The following is an 18,840-nucleotide window of genomic DNA, read 5'->3' as shown; positions in this document are numbered from 1 at the left end:
TCCTTTCTGTCTACCACGACAGCTGAGACAGTTGATAAACAGCGTTTCTGAGTTCGATGAAAGGGCCACTTGATCGGCGATGTCAAGATATATGCAGGCGCACGCGCTAATGCACTTCACCGCCTCCACTGACCTCCGTGGCTGCACCTTGACGGAGATGATGCGGCCTCCTTCCTCGATGAAGGAGCTTCCCCAAGACTCCTTCTCGCTCTTATGGTACGAGATGGTCAGGTCCACGTGGTTGAACAGGTAGAACGTCTCTGGCTTGGAGTACGCAGACTGAAGTTGCCATGGCCAACCGGAAATGAAAAAAAGAGAATGTCATACTGAAATCTTTGTATGCTAAGTCAAAGGAACCATAATGTGATAGCGTTAGCATCATTAGTCTTCCCCATACGCTCTATGCTGTGAAACCCGAAACTCATTATTACAATAACTTATAGAACTTGTCCCTCTTACCTTTATGAATCTTGCACAAGAAAAGAATGAAACGAAATTTTAGTTGGAATATGTATAACAACTCATGCATTGCAAATTTATTTCGACACTGAAAAAAAAAACTCCCAGTACAGCAAACAGGCTGTCATAAACGATGTCTTGGAGTCTCTGAATATGTTTCAGAAAGTCTCTGAAACATGTGGTCGTTGAAAATGTCGTAAGTGTACCGTGATCGTCCAGCATACGCCGTGTTTCCTTCGCCTTTGTTTTTTTTTTCTTGCTTTTGCATCGTGTTTTTACAGCTAAGCTCAATATTTGCCTCGTTGCAGGTTGCGGGATCGAATCCCGGCTGTGGCGGCTGCATTTCCGATGGAGGCGGAAATGTTGTAGGCCCGTGTGCTCAAATTTGGGTGCACGTTAAAGAACCGCAGGTGGTCGAAATTTGTGGAGCCCTCTACTACGGCATCTCTCATAATCATATGGTGGTTTCGGGACGTTAAACCCCACGTATCAATAATGCTTGTCTCGTTGATCTGTGCGTCTCCTAGAACTACCACAATTCCGGCCGCTCACGTTCGAAGTATGAAAGGTCGGACTTTTTTAGGGCAACGTGTTTTTTTCTGGCCCGGAGCTCATCGTCCCAGGGCTTTTTTACTACTAGTGACTTCGTGTTTTTCAAAAAGAATATCGGTATTCACCGCCAGATAACCGAAAGTTGAGAGATGGCTCGAATGAGACGAAAGTTGAAAAAAAAATAAACAAGACAGAAGTTGTAGTTAAGAGTTGCATAGGATGAATATGATGTCGGACCATAGTTAAGATAGGAGATAATGAACTGTCAGGTTTATTAATGAAACTTAAGTGGGTTAATTGTAAAATCAGACGGTTCTCTTGTAACTGCTCGAACCGCTGCGGCACCTGGCAAAGGTCTGAACCGCGATCTTTTTTCAACGTAGCCTCCGAGATCAGCTTCGAGAGCACGACTACACGCTGCCGGAGTTAATTGCAAAGCCCACGCGCAGACTTAAGCGTGGGCTTTGCAAATCCTACAGCTTTCTTAAGGGTATCTGTCATCAAGGTGGCACTCGCCCCGTACATACAGGACGACCTTCTTTCACTCTAGTGTCTACCAAGGTGAGGTCGCTAAGCACTAAAGGCTGGCGATATGGGCTAAAGACACTTAAACGGGACACTCAGGTCGCTTAAATTTTTTCTTCTTTGTCGTCGCTACAGATAATAGAAATATACAAGTATATATGCTAATATATGCATGAAAAAGCGAGAACAATATACGCAGAGGACTCGTCTCGGTGACTTACGTAGACTCCACATATTCCTCGGGGCACGCTGTTGCGAAACGTATAGCAGCCCATGGGGAAGCCCATACTGCACGTCTGGCCGCTCAGCTCACTCGTCGAGTGGCACCACGTCACCGGCATGTTGTCCACGATCCTGGGTGCCGTGCAGAACACGTGAATACAGCATACTGTACAAGAAATTACCTTAAACAACGACGAAGACGAAGGCAGAAGCCCGCAATAGGCCAAAGATGAATAACTATCTACGTAATCTAGTTTCACCATCCCACCGTCATCCTAATACGTCTGTTAGACAGCGTAATTTTTCACGAACGAACGGCAGCATTACGTATGTATGTGGAACCTTGTGCTAAAAGGTCTAGAAGCATACTTTTTTTTAAAATACAGTGCCTTCACACACATGCATTTTCAGCAGTGACGCTTGATGTTCCCTTGCTTTACAAGGCATTCGTGTGGTTTTGGCTGTAGCTGCGCGTGTACTTATGCCACCTATATTAGTGCCCCGCCGCGGTGGTCTAGTGGCTAAGGTATTGAGCTGCTGACCTGCAGGTCGCGGGTTCGAATTCCGGCTGTGGTGGCTGCATTTCCAATGGAGGCGGAAATGTTGTAGGCCCGTGTGCTCAGATTTGGGCTCACGTTAAAGAACCCCAGGTGGTCGAAATTTCCGAAGCCCTCCACTACGGTGTCTCTCATAATCATACGGTGGTTTTGGGACGTTAAACACCCCATATCAAATCAAACCTAAATTAACGCTATTATATAGCCGTTAGGTTCACACCACTTTCTTGTGTGTGTGCTTTTTTCTATACTTCTTACCAAGTTTGTGACGGGTGCCATCACTTCTTTGGCTTGCTCAAGGACAGTATTGGAAGAGTCGGAAATCGCAGGGACAAAATATTTCAGCGCCCATGTATAGCTAATAACTTCAATAAGACATCTGCTTATCTAGTCTTCATCTATTAGCTTCAGGACGCACGCTGTTATTTCTCACAGTTGACGACAAACAGGATCTTTTCGCAGAAATTCTAGAGCACACACCTCAGAAAGTGGCAATCTACTCCGTCATCGTCATAGTCCCGGGGCATGGCGTCAGCAAGAGACTTGCTCCGCTCTTTCGTCTATCGTGCTACGCTTCATGCGCACGACCATCTGACCACGTTTCGGCTTTCCCGCATCCGAAGAGGAACCAGTGAAAACGGAGTGCACATAAAGGCAGGTTAAATCAGGCTCAGTAGTTTAATAGCTCGAGTATCTGCCACAATCTCTACACCTAACTGTGTCCGCTACCTTGTCATATACTCGTTATTCAATCTCATATCACATGGGCAAAAAGTGCCATTGTAATAAGAGGACATTGAAGTATACATGGATATGAAGGAATAATGCAGACTTGTTGCTATAAACTGAACTTCAAATAAACAGCGCTCCAACGGCACAGAAAAGTAAAGGTCTGGACAGCACGTGGTTCTGTTCCTTCCTTCTTTGTCCCGTTGCAGCGCTGTTCATCCGATGAAACAACTAGCTGTAACGGATTAAATTTATTCTGGGAATACGAAGTCTGGTAATTTAAACATCATAGGTTTATTTTTATTAACGCGCGAGAAACTCGGTAGAATTCTCATTTTAAAATTTCGCGCCATAATCACCGCTTGTGGCGTTAATAAAATGTATTCTTTGTATTTTGGCAGCATTGGTTCAACAAGGTTCAACGAAATGCACTGAAACTTGGTATATCAAGTCCACGGCCCCCCAGAGAAAACGTACTTTGTTTTTACTGATTAGGAGTTACATAGGAGCTCGTACATGCCGTCCAAATATATGACGTCATTACGTTTGGCACACGAATTTGAAGGCGGTGTCGCCAGTCCCATTTTATTTTTGCGTGCTTTCTCGCTTACCAATCATTTTCTCACGGCAAGTAATTTCGGAATTGTGGAACAGTATTTTTTTTCTAATATGACAAAATCATTCGTCTCCTTAGTGAATCTTTATATGTAAACATTTTCACTGAGATCTGTCTGACTGAGCTATCTGACTGTCTGTACTATCATGATGCTGCCTTTACAAGTATACTAGCTCAAAAACAGAATTGTGGAGCATCTGCTGCACACGTCACTATAAATAGAGAAGTCTTGAGCCCATAAGATGTTACTTAGATCTAATTCGTTACGAAGCTGCGCAACGCTTTGTTTTTCAACACCACCTCCTGACGGCCCCGCTCCCGGCTCGTGCTCACCAGTGGTGCATGTAGTGCTTGCTCATGCCCTTCTTGAGCTTCTCCAGCCTCTTCATGGAGGCGGGGTCGTCGATGCTGTACGTCTTGCTGCACAGGGTCACGCAAGTCTGGTTCTCCAGGAAGCGGATCTGCGCAGAGCTCGGTGTGAATTCTTAATTGGGAAAGACCCACGTGGCCATTGAGTGCACATGAGGGGGAAAAGGGGAGCGGGGTGCAAGTTCAGCCCACTTTGTCTCTTCTCACTTTTTTTCTTCATTGTTACTTCTGCGCCCTATGAATGCCATCCCATCTATGCGCCAATTAGCCCGACAGCAGACGTTATTTAGCTTCATACACTGACGTAATACGAAGGGGGGGGGTCAATTTCAACCACCTGGGGTTCTTTAATGTGCACCCAAATCCGAGCACACAGGCCTACGACATTTCCGCCTCCATCAGAAATGCAGCCTCCACAGCCGGGATTCGATCCCGTGACCTGCAGGTCAGCAGCTGAGTACCTTAGCCACTTGACCACCACGGCGGGGCAAAATGATAGCCAGGACTCAAACTTATTTAAAGTTTCAAACCCATCACAAAGGGCTCGCATTCATCGTCATCAGCCGCATCAACTAAGCGAACACAATGTCTACAGGTGTGTAGCGGATACCTTGCTTCTCAGCAGCATGTAGAATAAGGGCATAGTGGGTGCCTATGTGCTTCTCCAAAATTACGACGGTTTTATGGCATAGTGAATGCCTTGCAAGTGCCCCTGTAGCAGTCGCCCTGGAGAGCTTACAAGGCGGTCTAGAAAGGCTTCTTTTCCAGCTTTCGCTGTGACTATGTGGCATGGTTTGCGCAGGCTTGCGATTTATTATTATTATTATTATTATTATTATTATTATTATTATTATTATTATTATTATTATTATTATTATTATTATTATTATTATTATTATTATTATTATTATTATTATTATTATTATTATTATTATTATTATTATTATTATTATTATTCAATATTTGACAAGTCATACAACGCAATGTTTAACTCAATATGTTTTGCGGATTCCAGGCTTACCTCAATATATCAATGGGCTTCGTTTTGTGTGGAAAGGAGGCTTGTGTCAGCCCTATTTCATAGATGCACACTGCGACTTTCGTGAATGGGCTTACACTCGATGCCTCGAGGAGAGTACGGCCGACAGCTGTATTCATGTGTCTGGAGAGATATCCGAATGGCAGTGATGCAGCGAGGCAACAGCGTCTCAGTAAGCGAATGCTGTATACATGTTGAATAAACGAAGGCAAGGCGGTAGAAAGCCGCCGCACGCTTTTTAAAATGAAAAAAGTGACTGGCCGAATGGTAAAATGCATTGCCTAAATTGGGACAGCTGTGAATACGCGCACAAGAAGCCTCTAAGATGAACGTGCGTTATCAGAACGACATGAAATGAGAGAGGGGGGGCTCTTTAATGAATTAGAATTCTGCCGGCTTATGTAAGGCGCCTACATGCTACTCTCTATGGGGGAAAGGTATTGAGGACAAAAAGGCCCTAGGAGAAGGGCAGGATATAAAGAAAGAAAAAAAAGAAATTACTATGATCGTCATATCTGCTTCTCTCCACGTGATAGTAATATTTGGTTAGGCATTATCTGTTGTCTGCATCGTATGCTCACTTCTATAAGGTGATACCGCTGCACTGTTGTTGCAGCTGAATAATCAAGATGGGTAATCACTTCAAAGCTTCAATTGATTAACTTGTTGCGCATGTTTGAAATACAACGTCAGTGGCAAGAAAAAAAATACTATTAGCAGTTCTACGCCTGCGTGATATGAGTAAACAGCGGAGTATGAAATATTTAACGAAGAATTATCATTACCTGAAAAGACAAAAGGAACAGATGATCACGTTCAACCAGTTATTTAATTACAGATCACACATGCAACCATATACTGTTGCAACTGTTCCTGCACGTGCGGGAATATTGGTACTTCAATGTGTAAATAAGTGCGATCTGAATCCAAACGGCCCCGCCGCGGTAATCTAGAGTGGCTAAGGTACTCGGCTGCGGAACCGCAGGTCACGGGATTGAATCTCGGCTGTGGTGGCTGCATTTTAGATGAGTCGAAAATGCTGTAGGCCCGTGTGCTCACATTTGGGCGCACGTTAAGGAACTCCAGGAGGTGGAAATTTCCGGAGCCCTCAACTACGGCGCCTCTCATAATCGTATGGTGGTCTGGGACGTTAAACCCATCATATAATTCAATCAATCCGAATTCAAACGAAACATTCGCTGAAAGTAAGCGCCAGCGTACGTTTGTGCCCTTCGTTTTTCAGGTATCAATTAACCTTCGCTAAACACTTCATATAAGCCGTACCAACAATACCAGAAGTCAGCCCTTGCTTAACAACGCAGCCATCTAGAAATCCCCGCCAGCTGACAAACGCAGATAAAGTACTTTTGTCTTTCTACGTCCTGCAAATCCTCTTTTCTTCTTTCTTTTTTATTTTTTATTTTTTCTTTCATCTATCTTTACTTATCTCTATCTCTATTGCCCTCTCTCCTCATTAGCCTCCTAACAACTCCCCCCTTTACAAGCCTTAATTCCATCGCCCTCATTCTCACTTCTTAGCCTTTCCATCCTCTTGATATGCCATCCGTACATGGTTATGGCTATGCCATGTTTTATCCTCTCACCTCTTCTTGCCACTCTTTTTACTTGCCCCTTGCTAAACTGTGCAAGCCTATGCGATGATTCAACCTCCCAGCTGTTCCTTTAATTCCTCCTCATCCTCCCAGTTCTCTTCACCCACACTTCCCTTTCCCACATTTTCGCTGTACCATGTTATCCATGGGTGTACACTATGCTAGCAGCTGCTTTGCACATACGTGATTTCTGAGGTTGCTCACGCGAACTGGCGCAACGAAAAGCTTAAAACAGCCCCGCTGCAAAAAAAAAGCTGGCGTACATAGAGCGTCTTGACTAAGCTCTCAGCCCCTTCAACGGGAGCTGCAGCGAGTTTTATTTGTTTCGTTGATAAAAGCAGCAACGCTTTCACGCCATATATACGCAACATCATGTATTCCTTACGTGACATAAGTAAACGTAAAACATCTTATGTCGAGCATAAGATTGCGCAAAAGAAATTGTAGTATAAGATCACAAGTTTGAGGTATGCATACAAAGCCTGTATGGTCCTATAATAATCACTGTCTGTCTGGCATAGCTATGCATGAATTTACGTGAGCACTCAGTGCGCAATACACAGGCTGAATTCTCGATATTTGTGTTTCTAAGCCTGCTTATGCTACGGACCGGCCGACTTTGCAACATAATGTGTGTAACGTCACGATACTATCGCATCTGCTCTTGCGTACTGTTCTGGAGTGAATATTTTTTTAGATGACTTCACTGTACGCTTGCACTTTCTCTCTTACACCAGCCGGAACGCATCAAAACTCTTACAAAAGCTTCGAGCTACGTCATAGATGCTCAGGGGAGAAAACAGTGGGTAATGGCCATGAAAGCACATCAGGAAATTAACTTGTTTACAATAACGTTAATTCGCCATCGTTTTCATGCTGCGCAAACTTTTAAAGTGCTGTAATGCCCTCGCTACGCTAATGTCTAATGGCGTGATTTGGGTTACAACATTAAACAAATAAATAACAATAAATAAAGAAAACGTGCAGCCGAGGCAATAACCAGAAAACAAGTAAAATTGCGGACGCATAGACGTGGCTGGCTGTCAGCTGGAATTGCAGCTCGCGAGCTTACCTTGTAGGGCGACAAGCGAATGCGCTCGCCGAAGACGACCTGCCCGAGGTTCTCAACCGGCGACACCGGCTCCTTGGTTCTGCAGAAGTCGAAGCTGCACAGAGGAGCCCAAGGTTGGTGACAGGTCGCTTGTACTGAATAAACCATTTTCTAATTCAAATATAACTCTCGAAAACATCGCAACCCTGTGGTTGAAGCCTGCTGTGATGGTGTAACCAACTCCTCTTCTACGAAGTTATTTTTCACACCACATCCTACGCCAAGTGCTTCAACTTGTTTCAGGCCAACAATATATCCCGATTTTACTCGAATATTGACGCTCCTGAGCGCTCTCTATCTCATCCATCTACCTCATTCACCAGAACTTGTGTTTAGGCCCTCATGCGCGTCTGATATCTATGAAATTGATTGATTGATTTGTGGGGTTTAACGTCCCAAAACCACCATTTGATTATGAGAGACGCCGTAGTGGAGAGCTCCGGAAATTTTGACCACCTGGGGTTCTTTAACGTGCACCCAAATCTGAGTACACGGGCCTACAACATTTCCGCCTCCATCGGAAATGCAGCCGCCGCATGATATCTATGAAAGTCACTGTCCCTGTGGTAGTGTGACTGAGCATTCATTCGTTATTATTCGCAACAGCGTGTTAATACAAAACAGAAGAAATGAAATTTAACAAAAAAAAATAATCACATCCATACTTCTGCATGCATAGATTTAGAAGCATTTGAAAAAAAAAAGCCAGGTGGTCTTTATTATTCGGGACTCGTTCATAGTGCATTGTAGCGCCTTTCGTAATTCTACTGATCTTGGCACTTCAAGCATCATTTTATTTTTATTGATGCTTATAATAATTGTGTTGATAACATTCTTTCGATAGAAGAAACTGTCGCTATTTTTTTACACTTTAACAACTAAGATTATTTGATAATTCCCGACAACGTGCTTTAGCACAAGTTGAGGACATGGGACCAGGCATGCATTTGTTTCATAGCATTTTACACACACAATTTAGCGTTCTACCGCGCGGTACTGTTACTAGTAAAGTGACAAATAGCCAGCTGCACGTGGCAACACTTTACGAAAAGCATGAAAAAAAATAGCTATTTTTCGTGCGAGCCAGCCAAGGGAAAAAACAAAAGGCAGCTTAGCGCTAGGGGTGCCAAGCCCGAGGGAAGTGCAGAGCAGGGCAGCCTACTTTGTTTCTTCTCGGCTTACTTCTTTCTTCCTCCTCTCTTTCTTTCCTTTCCTCTTTTGCCGGCCTTATTTTTCTGTCTTTTTTCTCTATAATTTTTCATTTATCAACTCCTCTCTATTTTTCAATTTCTCCCTCTTCCTTGCTCCTATTTTTCTTCCTTTTTTTCTATTCACCCTTTGTGTATCTTGTCTTGAGAAACTGATAAGCAAGAAGCCAATCAATGAGCTAGCACCAAGAGGGAAAGTACAGGAATTCAGAGTCTCGCTTCAGAACTAGTACTGGGCTCTTATCGAGGAAACCAGCCTTAGCGTTGATGCGATGAATGATAATCTGACGAGAATCATTACCGAGTGCGCAGGGGACGTTGGAGGTACGGTAGATAGACAGGAGACTGCCGAGCTGTCCCAGGAGACTCAGAACCTCACCAAGAAGCGTCAAAGCATCAAAGCCTCAAATACAACAGACAAAATAGAATTGGCAGAGCTTTTGAAGCTGATTATTAAGCGTAAGGTATCCGATGGCAGAAGGCATCACACGGAGAAAATCGAACACGCTATGAAGAACGGAGGAAGCGTCAAAGCAGTGAAGAGGAAACTAGGGATAGGCGAAAATCAGACGAATGCACCAAGGTACAAGGAAGACAAAGTAACTACCAATATGGATACGATAGGTAAAATAGCGGAGGAGTTTTGCAGAGATCTGTACAATAGCCGGGACAACCACAACCTTTATATAAGAACTATCAGTAACCTAGATGGCATCCCACCAGCAATGATAGAAGAAGTCAGGAAAGCCTTGGAGGGAATGCAAAGAGGCAAAGCTTCTGATGAGCATCAGATAACATCATATCTGCTGAAAGACGTAGGACAGATTGTGTTAAAAAAAACTAGCCCCCCCCCCCCCTGTTTACGAAGTGTCTCCTCACGGGAAGATTACCAGAATCTTGGAAGAATGCTAACATTATCCTAATACATAAGAAAGATGACAAGAACTTGAATAATTACAGGCCGATCTGCTTGCTCTCCGTCATATACAAGCTATTTACAAAGGTAATTGCTAACGGAATTAAGGCAACATTAGAATTGAATCAACCGAAGGAACAAGCAGGATTTCGAACAGGCTACTCAACAGTCGACCACATTCATACTATCAATCAGAGAATAGAGAAGTGCTCAGAATACAGCCAACCACTATACATAGCCTTTTTAAGTTACCAGAAGGCGTTTGATTCAGTAGAAATATCAGCAGTCATGCAGACACTGCGTAATCAAGGGTCAACGAAGCATATATAAACATCCTGGAAGAAATCTACAGGGATTCAACTGCTACCACAGTGTTCTATAAAGAAAGTGACAAAATACCAATCAAGAAAGGTGTAAAGCAGGGGGATACAATATCCCCAATGCTATTTACCGCGTGCATACACGAGGTTTTCAGAGGCCTAGAATGGGAAAAGTGAGGGATAAGAGTTATTGGAGATTACCTTAGTAACCTGCACTTCGCCGATGACATTGCGTTGCTGAGTAACTCAGGGGACGAATTGCAACTCATGATTACGGAGTTAGACAAGGAGAGCAGAAAAGTGGGTCTTAAAATTAATCTACAGAAAACGAAAGTAGTATACAACAACCTCGGAAGAGAGCAGCGCTTCAAAATAGGTAATAGTGTACTTCAAGTTCTAAAGACTACGTCTACTTAGGATAGGTAATAACTGCGGAGCCGAACCACGAGATTAAAGTAACTAGAAGAATAAGAATGGGGTGGAGCACATTTGGCAAGCACTTTCAAATTATGACAGGTAGGTTGCCACTATCCCCCAAGAGGAACGTATATAACAGCTGTATCTCGCCGGTACTTAGCTACGGAGCAGAAAGTGGAGACTTACAAAGAGGGTTCAGCTTAGATTGAGGACGACGCAGCGAGCAATGGAAAGAAAAATGGTAGGTGTAACCTTAAGAGACAAGAAGAGAGCAGAGTGTATTAGAGAACAAACGGGGGTTAAGGATATCATAGTTCAAATCAAGAAGAGGAAATGGACATGGGCTGGGCATGTAGTGCGTAGACAGGATAACCACTGGTCATTAAGGGTAACTAAGTGGATTCCCAGAGAAGGCAAGCGGGGGGAGACAGAAGGTTAGGTGGGCAGATGAGATTAGGAAGTGTACGGGTATAAATTGGCAGCAGCAAGCACAGGACCGAGTTGACTGGCGGAACATGGGAGAAGCCTTTGTCTTGCAGTAGACGTAATCGGGCTGATGACGATGATATCTTATCTTTGGTTCCTTTTTTTTATTTTCATACGTGGTTCTGCCTGCATTACACCAAGCACACTATTTTCTTATTTTTTCAGAAGAGTTTTTTTCTTGGCGAAAGCGCCCGATCAACTATGATTATCGAGGTGTTTTAAGAATAAGAGTTATAAGAATTGGCCCGAGCAAGCGCTGAATATGCTACGCATGGAGCGTCACGCCATGCGACGACGACAGAAAACGACAGCCGCGCCCCCTAAAGTGCTCTACGCTTAAAAGTAGGAGGCGCCAATACTCGTTACTCTACGACGCAGCACTTACTGGTGGTACTCGTACGGCAGCACCGACTCGTCCGACGTCAGCCGGTTCACGTACAGGCTGACGTTCGACTGGGACACGAAAAGAAATGTGCACTGTTAGTACATGATGCACTCGTAGTCGCACGTTGCTCGCGTTCTTCAACACTTTCTGCTCAGTGCGTGGGCATGCTCTACATAACAATCAACGAAGCCAATTTTTGGAGGAATCTTTCCTGCATTAATTTAACGCAAAGTACTTCGTAAGTACGCACTATAGCCGCATCGTGCCAGCCCCAGAAGCAGACGAGAGTTCTGAGTCAACTCTCGACAGCCCTACCCGTCCCCTTTGTTTATGCTTTCATATCTGTTTTAACAAAACTGAGTGGTGTGAGAAAGTAACAATAAGACCAAGAAAAAAGTTACACACCCATTACATAATACTGCGTTGGGCCAGGCCCGTAGCCAGGGGTACTGCCCTAGGGGCTCGCCCCCGCCCCCCCTTCTCTGAAATGCTGATGGAGGTGGGTGTTTTACCTAAAATAAATAATAACTAAAATAAAAAATGAAAATGACTGTTTTCTGCTATAACCCAGAACTAAAAAGTCCACGCATCTCCACGAAGTGTGAGTGCGCGAAGCTAGGTCAGGTTCATGTGTTGTGTATACGTTGAAGTCGCCGACAAGTGTAAATAGATTGCGCTTGTAACTGTCTTATACTGTTCCGCTGCAGTTATAATTGATGTTAGTCTATTGTTAAACCTTTTTTTCTGTGTTTCACTTGTACTATATGTTACCCGAGCGTTGCTCCAGAACGTAGCCGTGACAACGGACACCGGACAAGACTGAACTTCACCCAATTATTTTTGGCCAGGAATGCTGGCTCGAAAGGTGTTTCGCTGCACCGTTTGTTCCGGGCACCAAGAGTGCTGTCTTGGAACAACCGGGAGCGCCCATGCGGCTACCGACCATCATTAGCGTTTCATCACACACAAAGTAATTAAAAGTACGTGGCAGAAGGGCTGAAATAAACTATCGCATCATGCGTCACACCAGTTGATTGCGTAACAAATGAACGGCTTAAAGCTGCCAACTCGTTAGAAATTAAGGGTTCAACCACAAATCATTCGAATCATCATGAGCTACCTTGTCTACAACATCTTAGCTGCAACGTCTACAATGTCCAAATGTCGCCGTGCAGACACCTATAGTGGGCACTTCACTACTTCGCCAGGTGGTGATCGAAATACGGCGCGGTTGGTACTTCGCAGTGAACTGTGCTGGCAGCTCCCCACGACGGGAATATTTGGGGCGTCTTTCTCCCATACTGCAATAATCGTCATGGCTTCTTACATTTCCATTGTTGAAAACTGTCCGTCGTGCTTCTTTGCTATCAATAGTGCGATGTCTCACTGATGGCCGCGCGCCGTTCGTGGCCGATAGATATCGGGTGCGCGGTGATAACGCAAGGAAAGCTCGCGACATAGATAACGTTTCATTGTTTGGCAGGATGGTGGCTCAAATACTCCTTTTTGTCCGTATACACTATTAGAGAAGAGCGACTAAAACGGGTGTCTTTCTGCCCTCAACAATAATTTTCATTTGTCTTGCGTGCCTTTTCCATCCCCGTGTGCCCGTATACTTGCACATCACGAACGACATTCGCGTTGTCAGCGTGGCACAGTCTTCTTGAGAAGAAAGAAGCGAGCGCACAGTTTTCGAGAAAGGAAACGCAAGCGAGCCAGAAAATTGTCATTATTGGGGAGAGAAAAAGACGCTCTTTTAAACTCGATTTTTTTTTTCTTAACGTGTATATATAGGGAAGTTTACAACACCCAATGTCTTTCGCGGCATCTTTGAGGTGTCTACCAGAGACAAGCATGGTAAGTGAAGTAATGAATGGGTATTTATTGATTATAAGGGAATAAACTGAGAGTGTCATCATATAGGTCCCAGTCCAAAACATAAATGACCTCGTGACCCCTCCAGCTTTATTGAAGACGCCCTTGCGGGCCTCAAGATCAGCAACAGCTAGGATGGCCTCCCAGGGCTCACCAGGCAAGGTCAGTGCCACAGGTGAACTGCTCGATATTGTTCGTCGCACTCTTGTGTTACTTGGGCAGTGTAGGCTAGGACCCGCACCACGGGCAAGAGTTGTATATATGCATTATGGATAGGTATATACGTATGTATTCTATACTTCTGCGCTTCCTCCACACTAAACAGCTAATTTGGGGTGGCTTATCGTGATAGGGGTCATCGCCAGTGCGCCAGTACATAGCCGATCATGTTAGATAATCAATCCCCTTTTCGAGAAAATGATGAACATCCGATTAGGTTGATAAGGACAGAAGCTTTATATATTGTGTGCCGGTCCCTTTCCCAAAAAACCATGATGCCCAGGTCCCTACATTTCGTTGCTGTTTCTTAATGTCGTTTTTATAGACATGCGACCGCCTGACGGGAAATCGATTAGCTTCCTCGACGTGTAAACACTCCTACACCTTAGACGCGAGGTACCGCAGTGAGTTGTTTAGTGCAACCCCAGTAATTAAATAAACTCTAAACAGAACGATAGTTTTTCTCGTAGTAGTAAACCACTCTTTCACAACACCAAAACCGCGAGACTTTCTGCGAGAAGAATGCTCAAAAAGATGTGGGTGTCTAATGGTTATGCGACCTTAAAACTCCAACGCCAGTCGCCATGATAGAGTAAATTTCGACGGCGTCCACTAGGTTAGAAGCGCTTCCCAATACATCGTCCTCCAAGTGGGCCACAGACATAGATACTGAATGTCAAAGTGCTTCGCTGAACCAATGGCACCCAAGTATGAAATGTACAAAAAAAAAACTTGAAATCCGTGACGTCGCTCGCGGAGATTGCAGCGCTAAATTTCAAAATCAGACTTTCACCTTGCTTTTCTTTATTAATAATGTTATACCACGTTAGAGTTTTCAGAGTTCAATGTATGAACCTAAATCAATTCATTGATTCATTTTAGTACCTTTTTAAATATTATTAGGAATTTTTCAAGTAGGGTCCCCAAAAGTTTGGGGAAGCAAACAAATAGCGTCAAGGCCACTGTGCATGCGCATAACCCAAACTGCGTCTGAGTTTTGTGTTGGGGACGCTATTTCTCGAATTTAGCGGGACCCCCAAAGCCTGCCCCAAAAGCTTCGCGTCAGACAAACGTGATGGCACCCACTGAAGTGACATAACCAAGAATTGGGAGAGTATCCAGAGCACCACAAACCCTATTCTAAAGCTTTTCGCTCCTGCTTGATTCAAACCGTGCATACGCAAAGGGCCCCAAACGTTTACGGCCCCTATTCGGAAACTTCCTATCAACATGAATGAGAATTTGAGGCGCGTAATTAATTTTATTGGTGGGGTAAAAATAAAAGAATACTTGTCGATTGCGTAGCTTGTGTCGGTGTTCATCGCGACCTGGGGCGCGATTCCCGCTATGTCCACCTTGTAGACTGTCCACGAAGGCCTTCAGTGATTTGGTGGAGCTCGGCGAGTAGCGCGCCTCCTGTTTCCGGTCTTTCTCCGGCAACGTCATTTTAACGTTACGAAGCTTTAACAACTCTTCACACGAATGAGAGGTACAGAATGCATTTCACAGCAACCAATGCTGCCCCCAGAGATCCCCTTATTAACGCACATCTCAAAGGCCCTGCACAAACTCTAGTCCCGTTAGCCGTTGAATTAGGTTGAACGCAACCACCCTGAACGGTATGCATTGCCTGAATCGTTCTCCCAACATGTCATCACGTTCAAACGCAACATCAGACTTGTCAAGCTTGTTTAGGAGTCCTGTTATGGTACATTTCCTCCACTTCCATCGCTTTACTATTCCTTTACGATAGGAATGTGCTGGCGGGTTCGTGCGTCGACGTGGTCAAGAGCTCCGTGACGTCACACCTTGCGGCTTTTTCGATTAAGTGAATGCACTTCGCCGAAGTGGACATGTCCGATAACCTATGGGGACAACTACGATCCAGGGACCTTCAATAGTTCCCATGCGGAGCATGCTCACCTGTCACGCACAGGAGCCTGTGGGATCGTGGTGTTTAAAAAAATGTTCTTTTTTTCAGGTAGAGGGAACATGGCAATGAAAATATCACCAGAACGCAGCACTGAAATATAAAAAAAACAATATCAGAAAATTTTTTTAAAAACAAAGTTAAATAAAAAATTGATAGCAGAGCGTGGTTTCGATCCACGGACCTCTGGGTTATGGGCCCAGCACGCTTCCACTGCGACACTCTGCTAGACGCGCACTAGAGTGAGAAATAAAATATTTTCAAAGTTTTTTTTAATTTACGTACGTTCTACATGCCAATACAGGGATGCGCAGTGCTATACTTTAGCTGTATTTTAATTATTTGTGTCTTTCATGTTTTGTATATTTCTAACATTGCACAACCTGGTTAACCAGCTTGTGAAATTTCACATGCGCCACCCCAGTAGTGAAGGGATTCACAATATTCAAGAAAATTTCGATCTTATTTCTGTGATTTTTAATAAAACGCATTTGTCTTTTTTTTTTTCTGCGATCGATATCAAGCGCTCAGAGTGCCCAAGTTCGTGTTCGTTGAACTAAACATTTGCTGAGCCTGCGGTCACCAGCCGGTGACTTGCGTTGGTTTCGGTTTTGATCTCTGTAACACCGGAAATGCTTGCAGGCCCGTATAGCCAGGTGTAGCCACTGTACCAGAGGGCGGTGCTGTAAAAGCCCCCTCCCCTCCCCCCCTCCTCCCTCAAAAATAAATTGGATCGGCGGGGTGTTTTACGGAAGACAAATAGTAAAAATAGGTGTTTTCAAGGCTTCCAGCAATTGCCCCCCCCCCCCCCGAAAAATATTCCTGGCTACGGGCCTAGATGGTTCACTGCTCGCTAAATGCCGCGTATTGTCAGGTGAAGTAGCATCGCTGGCAACTCCTGACACCTCAGTGAACATCTGAACACATTAGCGAACATTAACACTAGTGCGGACTTGTCCGACACCGAAACAGCAGTGTGTGTACAATGCAACGCGCCTTATGCGTATGTACAAGCGTCGAAAGCACGAAGCATTCCGCGGGAGACGACGTTTATGGATCAGAAAAGCTGCTGTGTTTGCTCACTGCCATATATGACGATCCAGTGACAAGAAAAAAGATATTGAAACAGCTACAGCAGCAAACTTAGCTGCTTGAATCCGAGCACACGTACCAGATAAAAGGCGTGGGACAAATGCAATTCGTGTTTCTGGTTGTTATTCGCATAGAGAAGAAAGTTTTCTTTGCCCCGTGATTATTAGGGACAACGAAAAATTTTGCGATCTCGTCAAAATCACTGCCCTGAGAGCTCTGATTGGCAACGAGAGCTACGCGACCACTTCGATTCAAAAGTCTGCCATGTCGAATTCTATAATCTTCCTGTAGAATGACATACGTAACGTGCAAGGTGCACACCATATCGTACCAAACGAACGTAGATGGTCTTGAGGCCCGTACTCGAACATGTACACTACAGCCATCAACTTTTTTGGCATTGAAGCGAAGGCTACAGAGCCAAATCACGTGCATACTACCGCCAGTTACTGTGGTTCCACAATAGCGCCCGAATTTTCAAAGTGAAATATAAGTGTTCCTCCTCTATTTTCGACATGGAGTCATTTGGGACAGCCTCGCGCAGCTTCCACCATTAGGATAGTCGCATATAGTTATTAGTTGTGACTTCGCGTTTTTGAACGCCCGAGAAAGTCCCGCCTTTTTTACGTGCACCTCAAACGCTAAGCGGCGTCAGCGTCTACATGAAACGATGGCGGTGCGCCCCCGTCACTATCCACCGCGTTATGGGAGCGCGTATACTTCGCGTATATTACATGTGCTCCGCCCATGTAGCTTTGCCTTCAGTTCCAAGAGAAGTTGTCGCCGCGGGTATAGTTGCCTTTTAGATCGAAGCAGCTTATTGTCGAGCTCAATCCGGTGTGTGTGGCCACCCTTACGGCACCCGAGCACTGCCAGAACCAGGGAGGTTTATTAGTTTAACCTCCAGAACGTGCTCGACTTGCGAGGACGCGTTAGCATTGGGCAAGGTGCCCGTGGTTAACGGAACTTTAAGCCAACCCATGCACTGCTTCGCATGCTACTCATGATTTTCCTTTAGGGGGAGATGGTGCAATTTTGTTTCAATGAACCTATTTGTATAATAGTTCTCGTTTATATTAAATCCGATATTTGACTGTGAGATTTAGCTATGGCATCCGGGGCTTACTCGTCCCGCCCCGACAGCTCCCTAACATACCCCTAGCAGCATCCCGAAAATCCCCAGAATTAATCCACACAAACCGTGCGATCCCTTCTTACAGACAGCAAACACTTATCACCACCCATTGCCCCCCCCCCCCCCAAAAAAAAAAACGCTTGAAATTCTGGAGAAGTCCCTGCTTACATCATCGGCAACTCGCACCATGAAGTCTTGACAGCTACAATTTACACAAAAACAGTGCCAAAACAGAGGACAAGTCAGTGCCGCTGTAAGTCAGGGCCACTGTCTGTCCCCTTCTTTCTCTTGTCCTCCATTTTTGGCGCTGTTTTTATGTGAATAGTGTTTGGAGAAGGCGAGTTGTAATGGTAGTAGGTGGATATATAATAATCATACATCCACATGGTGATTACTGAAGTTGGCTTATGTATGGGAACATTTCTATCTCACTCGTTATTGAAATAGTAGTCAATGAAAGCTGCAGTCCTCTACACAAATTAACTGTAGATTCAGTCTAAGAACGCAGTTATTGCATCCGTTTTCATGAGCCAGTTCCAGTGTTTCAGTAACTACCGCGATGTGGATTAATACATCAAGACGTATCCACTTCGTGCTTTTCTTTAACGTCATATGAACCTATATAGCCTCGTCACTATACCTCATTCTCGCATGCGCGCGTGTACCTGGCACTGGGAGGTGGTGGCGTCACCCTTGCAGTAGTTCACCGGCGCCAGTCCCGGGAGGTAGAAGGCCACCGCCCCCGGTGCCCAACAGCCCAGCTGCAGCAACAGTAGCACCAACGACGGCAGCGATGGCTTGCTTGCGGCCGCCATGGGGAACGCCTGCACGGCACTCGGCAGGCCCATCGAGCTTATTCGCGAACGTTTCTTCTTCTTCTTTTGCCTTCTTGTTCGCCTATTAAACATATGTCTGCGTGGCTATGTATGAATGTGGCCAATCCTCCTTGTGGGCATTAGCCAAGATCTTGGCGACAAAACAAAACTATGTCTGCGCATTTATTCTTCAACGATGATGATTATCGTTGGTTCAACTTTGACCCAATCTGCGCATTCATTTTATTTA

The 18,840-nt window shown here is 44.8% G+C and overlaps 1 protein-coding gene across 1 annotated transcript in view; it reads right to left on the bottom strand.

Moving 5' to 3' along the window:
- Positions 1 to 18,628, bottom strand: part of LOC119177842 (transmembrane 9 superfamily member 2-like) — a 38,068-nt gene extending 19,440 nt beyond the window's left edge. Inside the window, exons 1-6 of the mRNA XM_075887420.1 lie at positions 18,441 to 18,628; positions 11,525 to 11,592; positions 7,754 to 7,847; positions 3,994 to 4,121; positions 1,758 to 1,890; positions 134 to 279 (exon numbers count right to left, since the gene is read on the bottom strand). Of these exons, the coding sequence (XP_075743535.1) occupies positions 134 to 279; positions 1,758 to 1,890; positions 3,994 to 4,121; positions 7,754 to 7,847; positions 11,525 to 11,592; positions 18,441 to 18,623 (752 nt within the window). The 5' untranslated portion in view covers positions 18,624 to 18,628. The remainder of the gene's footprint in view (positions 1 to 133; positions 280 to 1,757; positions 1,891 to 3,993; positions 4,122 to 7,753; positions 7,848 to 11,524; positions 11,593 to 18,440) is intronic.
- Positions 18,629 to 18,840: the final 212 nt, after the last annotated feature.

The sequence above is a fragment of the Rhipicephalus microplus genome, chromosome 1 (assembly GCF_043290135.1).
Source record: "Rhipicephalus microplus isolate Deutch F79 chromosome 1, USDA_Rmic, whole genome shotgun sequence".
NCBI classification, from domain to species: Eukaryota; Metazoa; Arthropoda; class Arachnida; order Ixodida; family Ixodidae; genus Rhipicephalus; species Rhipicephalus microplus.
Note: the sequence above shows the minus strand (reverse complement) of the source record. Positions and strands in the feature narration are given on the sequence as shown.